Genomic DNA, 12,410 nt, shown 5'->3' with positions numbered 1-12,410 from the left:
ATTTCGCGTGCGCGAAACGCTGACAGGAGTTGCCCCTAGCAACGCACACACGATTGCTAAAAAATTTCATTCGCGTTAACAATGCTTAAATAATATACACACTACGCTGAGGTTCATTCTTCACAGTCTCATGTCCCCCCCCACCCCAATGCGTGCAGTTACTGATATAAAGTACGTAGATAATAATATAGCGCTTACATAGCATTATTGCAGCGCGGGTGGGGAGAGCGGCCCAGCCCCCAGCCTGGCAATGTGTCACCTCCTCCGGCTGGGCAATCTAGGCGAGGCCGCGGGCTCTGCACGGGTCCATGGCCCATGTGGCCAGTTCTATCCAAATGCGACGTGTATGCAAGACAACAGGTGTACCAAGAGGTATCCACGGAACTACTTGAAACACACTCAGTCGGCCCATGATGGCTATTCTCTATATCGTCACAGAAATACTGAGCATGGTGGATTTTAAACTACGCTCAGACCTGCCACTAACTCGCTAATTAAGGTTCACAACCGGCGGATTATTCCCTACTGCCCTCTTCTGTGCAAGATCTTCCAGGCTCACTTCAATGTTAAATTCTGCTATTCTAAAAAAAGCCATCAAATATGTTTGCCAATACATCAACAAAGGCTCCGACATGGCTGTCTTTGCCTTACAAAACAGAAGGGCAAAGTGTGAATGGGCTAAAACTTTTGTTCCAAGGAACATACATCATCAACAATGAGGCCATTTGCTGAATTCTTGGCTTCCCCATCCATGACCGTTCCCCCACAGTAGTCCATTTGTCACTTCACCTCCAAAATGGTCAACGCATCTACGTCACCAAAGGAAATGCCCAACAACAGTCCCTGCCTCCACAAGATGGCGTTCTGTGTTTTGTGCCCAAGTGACCCATTTGCTGCCAACCTGCTCTACCATTAAGTTCCCTCTTACTATACATGGACTGCTAAAGAAAAATGTAAGCGACGTGCTGCTGACGGTGAATCTGATGCCTTAGGACGAGTCTACACAGGTCATCCCAACAATCAGCAGTGCTACTTTCTCCCAATGCTTCTCCATGTTGCCAAAGGGCACACATCTTTCAAAGACCTCTAAACAGTGGAAGGAGTTGTCTGTCAAACATACACGGAAGCTTGAAATCTTCGTGCACTTCTGGCGCATGATCACCATCTTCATAAAGCTTATGACAGAAGCTTTCCAACTGAAATTGCTCTTATGCATAAATCTTCAAGTTTGCAGCCCATCTAACCCCAAGGGACTCTGGCAAAAATACAAAGAGGGCATGAATGAGGACATCCTCCACGGAGCTCAATGACAAAATACAAACCTCGACCTCAACTTTTCTGATGTCATCTTCAAACAGGCCCTCATTCTCCTTCAGGACAAACTGCACTCCATTGGTGGAAAATACCTCGCGTCTTTGGGACTACCAACGCCCTACAGGGATAACCTGCATGCCCTTGCTCAAGATAGCCTACGTGAAATATGCTATTACGCTTTACAGCTTCTTAAACATTTTCAGGAAAATTAACCAAAGCTGATGGATGCACAAATAGAAGCCTACACGAAAATCTTGGGAGACATTGAGACTACAAATCGAGTCTTTTATTTCCTTGATGCACCTGCCAGTACTGGGAAGACTTTTGTTTTCAAACTGCTCCTCGCTGAGGCTCGCCAGAGAGAGAAAATCGCTCTAGCTGTGGCATCATCGGGGATTGCTGTGTAAGTCGATGTGTGTGTGTGTTTGAGTCCATATGTGTGTGCGTTTAGGTCCATGTGTTTACGTAATTCGATGTGTGTGTGTTAATCGATGTGTGAGTGTGTTAGTCGATGTGTGTGCATGGCTCCATGTGAGTGTGTGAGTCACTGTGTGTGTCTATGTGTGTCAGTCGATGTGTATGTGTACGTCGATGTGTATGTGTGTGAGTCCATATGTGTGTGTGTTAGTCGATATGTGTGTAAGTTTATATGTGTGTGTGAGTCGATGTGTGTTTAACTCCATGTGTGTGTGTCTAAAGTCGATGTCTGTCTGTGTGAGTCCATATGTGTGTGTGCGTGTAAGTCGATGTGTTTCTATGTGTGTGGGTCGATGTCTGTGTGTAAGTCGATGTGTGTGTGTCTGTCTTTTTCGCCCGGGCAACGCCGGGTACTTACCACTAGTTATTAAAAAAGTGTTGTTTCCTAAGAAGACTCTGTCTCCATAAAACCCACTACACTTGCATTGCAATTGAATAATTATTGCACGTGCAATGTGCCCTCCTGCTATTGGGGAATTACGTTCGCACCAAGTGCTGGGCCCTTGTCAAGCTACTCCATAGCAAGTGCCTGGGACAAGTCAAGCCACTCCACTGCAGGTGCTGGGCCCTTGTCAAGCTACTCCCTAGCAAGTGCCTGGGACAAGTCAAGCCACTCCACTGCAGGTGCCGGGCCCTTGTCAAGCTACTCCATAGCAAGTGCCTGGGACAAGTCAAGCCACTCCACTGCAAGTACTGGGCGTTGTCAAGCTACTCCCTAGCAAGTGCCTGGGACAAGTCAAGCCACTTCACTGCAGGTGCTGGGCCCTTGTCAAGCTACTCCATAGCAAGTGTCTGGGACAAGTCAAGCCACTCCACTGCAAGTACTGGGCGTTGTCAAGCTACTCCATAGCAAGTGCCTGGGACAAGTCAAGCCACTCCACTGCAAGTACTGGGCGTTGTCAAGCTACTCCCTAGCAAGTGCCTGGGACAAGTCAAGCTACTTCACTGCAGGTGCTGGGCCCTTGTCAAGCTACTCCATAGCAAGTGCCTGGGACAAGTCAAGCCACTCCACTGCAGGTGCTGGGCCCTTGTCAAGCTACTCCATAGCAAGTGCCTGGGACAAGTCAAGCCACTCCACTGCAGGTGCCGGGCCCTTGTCAAGCTACTCCCTAGCAAGTGCCTGGGACAAGTCAAACCACTCCACTGCAGGTGCCGGGCCCTTGACAAGCTACTCCCTAGCAAGTGCCTGGGACAAGTCAAGCCACTCCACTGCAGGTGCTGGGCCCTTGTCAAGCTACTCCATAGCAAGTGCCTGGGACAAGTCAAGCCACTCCACTGCAGGTGCCGGGCCCTTGACAAGCTACTCCCTAGCAAGTGCCTGGGACAAGTCAAGCCACTCCACTGCAGGTGCTGGGCCCTTGTCAAGCTACTCCATAGCAAGTGCCTGGGACAAGTCAAGCCACTCCACTGCAGGTGCCGGGCCCTTGTCCAGCTACTCCCTAGCAAGTGCCTGGGACAAGTCAAACCACTCCACTGCAGGTGCCGGGCCCTTGACAAGCTACTCCCGAGCAAGTGCCTGGGACAAGTCAAGCCACTCCACTGCAGGTGCGTGGTCATTAGTCAGCGAGCACGTAGCCTTGCAGCATCCCAGTGACCAAGACTTCGGTCCCAGCGCCAGGACAGAGGCGGAACAACAAGGTGGACCTCTGCCCTCTTGAGTCCTCCTCGGAGGGTCATCTCGACGACAACCAGGAACCTCGTCAACCCGACTCCCGTGACACTTTGACCCTGCACGATACTACGTTGTTAGGTCATCCAGACCCGGGACAATAAGAGGAAAGTCTACGTCCCAGACCCACGGCGGCCAGACGCTAGTGTTTTTTTGGGATGGGGGTAGGTGGTTGATTGAGCATATCTGGAGGATATGCTCTCTATTGTGTTGATGGTGGTGTGCGAGTTGGGTCGTTGATTGTATGCTGTGTTTCATTGATAGTTGTTCCGTCGCGAGGTAGAGACTGCACATGTTGACCTAGAACGTAGTGCACGAAATCTACCCTGTAGAGACGGTGCCTACATCCCTTCCGTCAGGTTCATGATCTCTGCTCATCGAGTGCAGTGCGTTTGATTGCTTAATTGCTTGAGGTTGCTTAGCCTACATATTTCTGGGTGAATAAATATTGCAGCCTAAGCGTTATTGTTTTGATCTTGCTCCTTCCAATGGGTGTACGACCGAACCAGTCACTTGATCCATCTATCCCTCACCTTGACAGGTACAGGGTCCTTTGCGTAACATCATCTTTTTACCTATCAATGTGAATCCACGCGTACATTTCTGACATTGACTCTTGAATACTGTACACTTCATGTATTGATGGGGTGGAAGCTGTAGCTCAGTGCCTGAGTTTGATTCCTGGCTATGGTTAACGTTGGTGGTGAGGTAGAATCTGGACCTATCCTGAGCCCACTCTTCACTAACCCACCCTGAGCAGTGTATGTATGTTGAATTTCTTTCACATCCTACATAGCCAACCGTGCTATCCGGAGTGTGGTGAAGTTTGGTCAAAACCGCCTCATGACCAACAAGGTATAAGGAGGTCTTCATCCAGCAGTGGATTGACAAAGGGCTATAAAAAAAGTAATTTCTTGTTTAAATCAGCTTAAGGTAGTGCTTGTCTCCTGCTTACAGCCCTGGGCCAGTGGTGGAGATTCCACATTCCTATTTGCAGGGATGAGTCTTTCCAGAGCACAACCACAGTTGACCCTCCTCACAATAGTAGTACTTATCCTTTCGACCTCAGAGGGATAATGGGCTTAGTCAACCTGCAACAAGGATTTTAACTCGCGACCTTCAGACTGCGAGCCACTCACTCCACCGCTGAGCCGCCTGGCCGATTTTTAAGGGGACACTGTGAAAGTAACGTCCCCCCCCCCCCCCCCTATCTCTCTCTAAAGAATACGAAGGGCAAGAGAAGGAGCGTGCAGCTTCACTTTATCACTGGAGCTCCAGGGCTCTCCGGTTCTTAGGCTGTTCTCCTGAACGGATTCCTTTGTCTCGGCATTCACCACTGAAGCGTGGATTGCACATTTACATGAAACACCAATTGTATTTTCCCGACAGCCAGTACTTTTATTTTGAGGCCTCCTTGCAATTATGGTGTGACAGCCCATCATAAATTGTGTTTATTTATAAAATATATCTTAATGAAAAAGCCATCATAACATCTCGGCATCAAACGTAAAAGCCAAGTGTTGCTTGGGCATAATTAGATTGTGAAAGTTACGGAAACAAACTAAATAAAGAAAAAGGTCTGCTTTTTTTCCCCTTCTATTTTCAGACATTCTGGAAAGACGTGCAAGGTAAGAAAACATACAATATAGATTGCTACCATAATGGCATGGCTTTTTTTTTACAAAACTGATCAACTTTGACCCTCGAGTGGGCCATGTTTTGGAAAATGAATGACAATAAAACCCCACCAGATTTAATGTCCCTGTTGTGATCACACACGGTCGCAAGCATGAAGCAGTGAACATGGACATGCCCAGGGTGAAGTGCCCATTTCAACTTATCCATTCGTTAAATTACTCGCAACACAGCAGGCTCAAGATTTTTGCCTGTGCTGTGCACTCGCGCAGAAAGAATTAAAGTTTCAGAACCGTGCCTCGCCTTTTTCGCACACGTGTGTGTGTGTGGTGCGTGTGGTGTGTGTGAGAGAGATTTCCTCTGCATTGCTGTGGTCATATTTCAAATGCTGTACTCTTAGAGGGGGTGCAGCCTCGATGTTATGGTTGGCACATTGGACTTACAATCCAGAGGTCGCCGGTTGGATCGACCAGAAAGCCAGTTTAAACAACGGATACTTTTCTCAAATGCCCCTGTCCACCCATGCAGTGCGAGTGCACCGCAGTCGACGCGCAGATTGCGTCTGGTGGGGTAGAGTGTGGGTGGTCCCACCTCTTCCAAAATGGGCAGCATGGAAGAGTAGACCAAACGACCCTCTAGAGGTAGCTCTAGTGGAGGCCCTTCTGCTAGCAGTGGCGTGAGCAAGCAATTTGCAGGGCTGCACCTTAACCTTAAAAAAAAATCTCCATATATATAAAAGGCATAGTTGTGAATATGCGTGTCTGTCCAAAATGTTTAGCGTACTTCCCGACATGCAACAAACTTAAAATTTGCCCCTTTTTTGGGGGGGGGGGAGCTCAATAATGCATATTTTTTTGCACGGTAAGTGAGCTGTGACGTCAAATCTGTCACGTGACCCGCGCACGTGGAAGCGTAACGCATTGTAGTGTAGCAGTTAGCGCTCCGCACTACGAACCCGGCGACCCGAGTTCGATTCCCGCTCACGGCCACCACCGGTGACGATTATTTCAACCGCTCCTGGGCCTCCCCTAGGTCGACTCAGCCTCAAACGAGTAACTGCTGTGGTGTGTGAACATCGCCACTGGGGAGACAAAGGCGGCCGGGCGTTGGGGATCCAAGTCCCGGGCAAAGCCGGGTAGTACAGCTAGTCATATCATAAAGCAGAGTTGTTTTGTTGGTAATGTGTGGCAAGGCAATGAATGCAGGCTGCTGAGGATCGTTCGTGTCGAGTGTCGACCATGGCAGGTCTTGTCGTGCACAACCCCAGGCTACTGTGGAGGCTACCCGTAAGGTGAGAAGTGAAATGATGTTATACGCTGCATGAATTCACGACTCGCCTGTTGCCTGCTCACTCACTGGCCCTCGGTCACTTATTAGCTGCCTTGTGGAAATTCAATTGGGTGGTGAGCATAGTGGTATGAATTATGCATGTTAAAATCACAAAGTCGCACTCTGAGATAACAAATATATATAGCTTGAGAAGAAACATCGATGATGTGCTTTATGTTCGTTTCATAGCGCTTGGGTTTTTGCAATAAGGGATGAGGAAATTTATAGAAAACACTTTTCAATAGAGCATTGGAAGTAAAGTATGTTTTGTTTTCCTGGGGAATAGCGGAGGCGGGGGGGGATAAACCCATAAGGGTATCTAGGAAGCGCCTCGGTAAGTGTGCCATCCTCTCGTTACGCTCACTGTGAAGGAATGGTGGACGACGCGAATTGAGTCTTGTCTTGGCGGGTATTGCTCTACCACGTGATTCGAGTCCGTTGAGTTTAATGGTGTCAGGGGAATTCAGTTCCTGCCAACTGGCTCGCATCTTGTTCGTGTATTATTTTGAGAGCTTTTCGTTTCGTGCGTCAACCGCACGCATTTCTTCCCAGGTTGTCATGGATGCTGTTGGCAAACTTATTATGAAACCAAGATTGCTGGAAATGAAAAATGTAAGTCGCTCAATGTTATTGCCTAGACCTGGTGTGCTGCTACAGTAAGTAGGAAATTTCAGTGACTCTCATTCCAATATTTATGTGTTAATTGCAGGTATTTCTTGGGTCTTCGAATATACTTAATTGGTTTTCATTCTGAATGGTAGAAGAAGAAGAAGTATAAGTATAGTATATTGGGCTAAAAAACCCTCTACTCCCATTAATGTAGCATTGATTGAGCGTAAGGAGATTCATTTCCTTCTGTAATTCCTGGATGCTGGCCAAATGGTGATAGTATTGAAGGAAGAGTAATTGGAGTTTACTTAAGGATAAATAATCTTGACTTAGCTTATGCAGTGGCCCACATCTTATTGAAATTAACATGTGGGTTGAAACGTATGGGCGACGCATAACTGGCTGGCTGAGCTGCAATGCAACGTACTTCTAAAACGTTGCCTGCTGTGTGACTCAAAAACAGTGTTAACAAGATTCAAAAGATTGTTCGGCAGCCGCAGTTGAATTTCGGGTGGTGCCAATCAATTATTTATTCAATCGTACCCAATGCGCACGCATCTGCTCACATGCGCATCGTGTCGCTAGACGCGTCTTCATTAAACATTCATGGACGCCGGTGGCCGCGAGTGCTTCGCCGAGCTGCTTACCCCGACCTTGCGGCTCCGCATTCTCACGTAGCCCTGCTTGATGATGTCGTTGAAATTGGACGCCATGGCAGGGAGGTGAACCGTCGCGGCGTTGCGCGGGTCGCTCCCCCAATCCCTCCTGCCCTCGTCGCCTCGCCTTGACCTGTCCAGCGCTCCGCCGGGACCTCCCCGCTTCGTCTCCTCACTGGCTCATTTGGTGCTCCGGCGTCCTTGATCTCCACCCCGGTTCTTCCCTTCTCGGGGGGCCCTCCGGCACAAAAAGATGAGGGGGCGGGGGGGGGGGGTGGCCCGAGCGCTGGGTCGCGTGCAGAGGGGGAATCGATGGTCACGTCGTTACAGCCAGTAGTCGGAGGGACGCCCGCTCGACGATTAGAGGGAGCAGGAGGTGGGCAGGGGTGGCCGCGAGGAAGGGGCTGGTGGGTCAAGGAGGAAAACGAAAACAATCAACACGGGAACAAACTGGATGTCAAAAAACAATTATTGTTTCCCGCCCCCCCCCCCCATCGGGTTCTATGATTCATCGCACAATGTACTGAGGGAGCGGGGCTCTCGAATCAAACGACGGCGTGGCTCGGTGCGAAACTCAAAGCCAACAACGCTGCAGTCTATCGACGAGCACAATTGAGTTGATGATTGGCCCAGGAACTTGCTTTAGCCCCCCCCTCGCCCCCCCTATGTTCGGTAGACACAATGTTGGTGCTAGCCCCTTTATCCAGTGTTATTCAGCTGTTGCTGGCCCAGACAAGGGGGGCTTTACAGTCACTCCACAGTGACCGTGCCAAGCAGTACGCTGGCGCTCTAGGAACGGCTCCCATTCATGGCTCTCTGCCTGAACACATTACGGCTCACAAAGAGGTGCGTCTGAAAGGCTGTCAGAGCAATTTCACAACACAAATCCTCACTTTGGCAACCTCATTTAAAGTGCACTTCTTTTCTTTCGACGTACTTTTAGCTGGATGAGTAAGTAATTTCGTCCTCCTGATAACGACATGGATTTTATGTGTGTGTGTAAATGCATTCAGCACACACACACACACACTCGCCAGTGAGCAATTTTCACGCGGAACAATGAAAGAGGAGGCCTGTGTCCTTGGAGATGTGTAATATTTGTATAATTTATATTTCTTTCATTAACAGCCACTGTGATTTCCACATGTTATCAGATTATTCAGTGTTCGACACTATTTGCCCGTATAGCCATAGCAAACACTCCAGCATGAACGCCCCATGGTGCCTTGGAGCGTGCTCCTGCTTTTATTGATCGAATAGTGCAAACACAGTTTTTTAAAAAAAAATATTGCGGTATAATTTTTTAAAAATAAATTAACAGCGTGCACGAGGAGAGATATGAAACCTGGTGGCAACTGATTCTCTTTTGGGTTAAAAGTAATCCCCGTTAATTTATTGCGAGCTACAGAATGTAAACTAACAAATGTTCACGGTCCTTAACACAAAAGAAAACTGTAAAATAATAAAAATATTAAACATGTATATTATTTTATTGTTTCCCTTCTACGTGACTTTACATAAAAAAAACTGCTTAAACCTGAACATTAATGTAACTGTTCATTTCTCCATGTCGCCTATATGGGTCCTCGAAGCCCTAGATTGGTGAGGTAACCGTGAGGTCTGGTGGTCTCCTACCAGAACATTGGTTTGGAAACACAATTTAGATTTTCCAATGCTGTTAAAATAGAAAGATGCTACCGACATGAATATATTGTAATTTAACTAATGAGCAATTTGTGATGACGGTTCGCGTTGTGGTTAACGTAATGAAAACTCCTTCCGTGGTATGAATTGATTTTGTTGCTTTGTTTGCTGTGATTAATGAGTCATTGGTAAAATAAAAGCAAGTAATATTTGTTTGCACGCTTTTTCTTTATTTCTTGATTTTATTCTTGCATTATTTATACTTGCATTATCTAGTGAGACAAAGTATCCATTTGGAACTCTAAGGTAAGAATACAACAGGGAATTAGAGAGCAGCCTCCACAAGGAGATATGACAGAACTCCTTTCTATATCCCTTCAGGTAACCTTTTTATGTGCACACTAGGGGGCACACTTTTCCACATACACTACTACAGACTACGACTGTCCATCTCATTGAAGTCAAAACAAGATTTGCAATTCTTCGAGCTGAAATGTAACTACATTAAGTGCAAAGCAAAATTGCAATTACATTTTTTTTTATTCAGTTCTAATGTGAACAGGTTGAGAATGATCAGCTTGCTACATTTGAGAACTCAGCTTAATTACGGGCAGTTGCCGGGATGCAAACCCAGAATCTCATTGGTGCTGGCTCAATCCAATGACAAAAGCTGTTATTCTAATTGTCTTGTTACTCATGTGGCATGAATTAGAGAGGTCAATCCACCGCTGATTAAAGGCCTTACCCCAAAGCTCCTGCCATCACACGAGCTGATTTCATTCCTCCATCACCCTGGTGGATGCATTCCATTCCTTGGCTGCCATGCTGTTATTATTCTTGACCATCATCCCTTCTAACGATGTGTTCTACCCAAGCCCATTTTTCTTAACGGTTTTAATTATATTTTGATTTGTAAGCCATCTGGCTACCATGAGAGATTCGTTCATGAGGCTATCCACATATACAAACACAGAGACAATTTCAACCTGAGAAGATGGATTCTGGCTTAGCAATCATTGGAAGGATTTGATAAACCATTTCGGGTCTTAATTGATTGTTCACGCTTACGGTGGCTTTCAGACAGCATACATTAATTTTTCGTCTCCCCCCTCCTCTTTTCCGAACATAGATGGACTCGTCCATCTAAACAAACTGTCAAATCGCTATCCGTGGCGCTAACGCTTAAAAATAAATAAATACAAACCGCCACTTCTTTCAAATGTTCTTGCCGTTGGTTTTCACACCTGATGATGACTGCTTGTGTTGCAGTAGAAACGTCGTGAGAATTTTATTGTTTTATATATATTATTATTTTATTGTTTCCCTTCAACGTGACTTTACCAAAAGAACCAAGAATATGGTTTTAATTATGCCATTAACCTGCCTATTTTCTCTAATCCATGTCTCCCGCCTGTAAATCTGCAAAGTAATTAAAAACATTTATTTCTCCATGCCTCCTTTGCACAGTTTTCAGATATTGCTCCGTATTATTGTTCATGTCCATTATGGTACGACCATCAACGGCGTTACCATGCAAAGTAGCAATTACCCAATCGTAGTATACGTAACAGTCTGTGAAAACTAAGCATGGACTCTCCGGAAAAGAGGAGCGCTGAGACTTCAGTGAGGCTTTCCTGTGTAAATAAGCATAATAAATAACAATAATAATAATAGCTTTGCCTTGTTGGGCAAGATGTAGGCACGCTATCACGCCGGCACCAACTGAAGCTACTTCCACTGAGCGACCGCGAATTGTTGAGATGCTCTCAGGTGCGCTGTGTGCATTCGCTAAACAGATTGTGCATGTGATCAGAAGCACAGAGGGAGATACGGCGATCGTTGTTCAATGTGCGCCTCTGCCAGTTCGTCTGCTTGTCTGCTGCTGATAGAGCTACGTTTGGCTCCCTGCCACTCGCTCTTGTCACCCACATCGCAATGTCTGCATCATGTCAAAAAAGCCAAAGTTCATTTCTGCTCAAATGAGCATTTGAGGCAATGCTAATCTCCTGAACCAGTGGAAGAAATTCCAAATGCCTATGGCTGGGACTAGTATATCAATAGGACAAGCACTGTTGACTTCTGTACAAAGTGGGTACCTATTTTATTGGTCCCGGATGAATGTGTGGCCGAGTCAACCATCAAGCAGGATTTGAGCTCATGACCTGATTGCGAGCTACTCACTACCACAGAGACACCGAGCTGGGCAGAGTGATCTTTGTGTAATACATTCATTTAGTATTATCATTCATATATATGGAGAAGATCGTCGCATGCAGGATGGAGAAATATAAATGTTGGGAACAAAATTATCCACCAATCAAATTTGGGATTCAGTTTGCAATCCCATCATAATTATTCAACCAGATACCATCAAAATGGATGATGACTGTGGTATTAAATGCATGTAAATAAATTGTGAATTGTAATTCGCTCACGCAACTTTTCCTAATAATCTTAACGACCCTCATATAAGGTGTACAGCCCACATCACGAGAGTGCAGTTTCCATTTTCTGGAGGAAAGATCAAATAACAATATTTAGCGGTTAATCGAGGATAAAATGCTGAAGAAAGGTAGGAAATTACTCGTTGAGCTTGGAATAAGACCGGAGGTTTGAAGCAGCTCTTTTCGGGTATTGCCTGATAATAAACAATGACTTGGTGTGCTTTCGCACAGATACACATTTGTTTTCTTTCATTGCCATGCGCATTGTACTTACAAACATATATATTTCTGGCTTCCAGTGTAGCAAACGTGAATCACCACAGCCCCTCTACCACAAAACAAGTCAATGGGACACGTCGTTTCGTCTCCACAATACTGACGATGCAACCCGCTTTATCATTGACTGCCCAACATCGTACACGGCCAGTGTGCCTAATGTGGGCTGCATCTAAAACTATGAATCCATTGATTGAATGCACGGAGGGCAGCACCTGCAGGCCGTCTTAACAAACAAAAAAAACACCCAGACGGACTCGTTCTGCGTGATCTGCTGCTGGTCCTCTTGAATAAACTCCCTGAGCGTCGCGTTCTGTGCTAATCTGTTCCGAATTAAACCCTGGCCCCCTTTTACAG

The 12,410-nt window shown here is 46.4% G+C and overlaps 1 protein-coding gene across 1 annotated transcript in view; it reads right to left on the bottom strand.

Moving 5' to 3' along the window:
- Positions 1-12,410, bottom strand: part of LOC116944144 (docking protein 6-like) — a 66,240-nt gene that overhangs the window by 49,487 nt on the left and 4,343 nt on the right. Inside the window, exon 2 of the mRNA XM_032957614.2 lies at positions 7,681-8,093. Coding sequence (XP_032813505.1) covers positions 7,681-7,746 — 66 coding nt within the window. The 5' untranslated portion in view covers positions 7,747-8,093. The remainder of the gene's footprint in view (positions 1-7,680; positions 8,094-12,410) is intronic.

This window comes from Petromyzon marinus, chromosome 20 (genome assembly GCF_048934315.1).
Source record: "Petromyzon marinus isolate PM22_M1 ecotype Great Lakes invasive population chromosome 20, UKy_Petmar_22M1.pri1.0, whole genome shotgun sequence".
Classification (NCBI taxonomy): Eukaryota; Metazoa; Chordata; class Hyperoartia; order Petromyzontiformes; family Petromyzontidae; genus Petromyzon; species Petromyzon marinus.
This window is presented reverse-complemented; position numbering and strand designations above follow the sequence as displayed.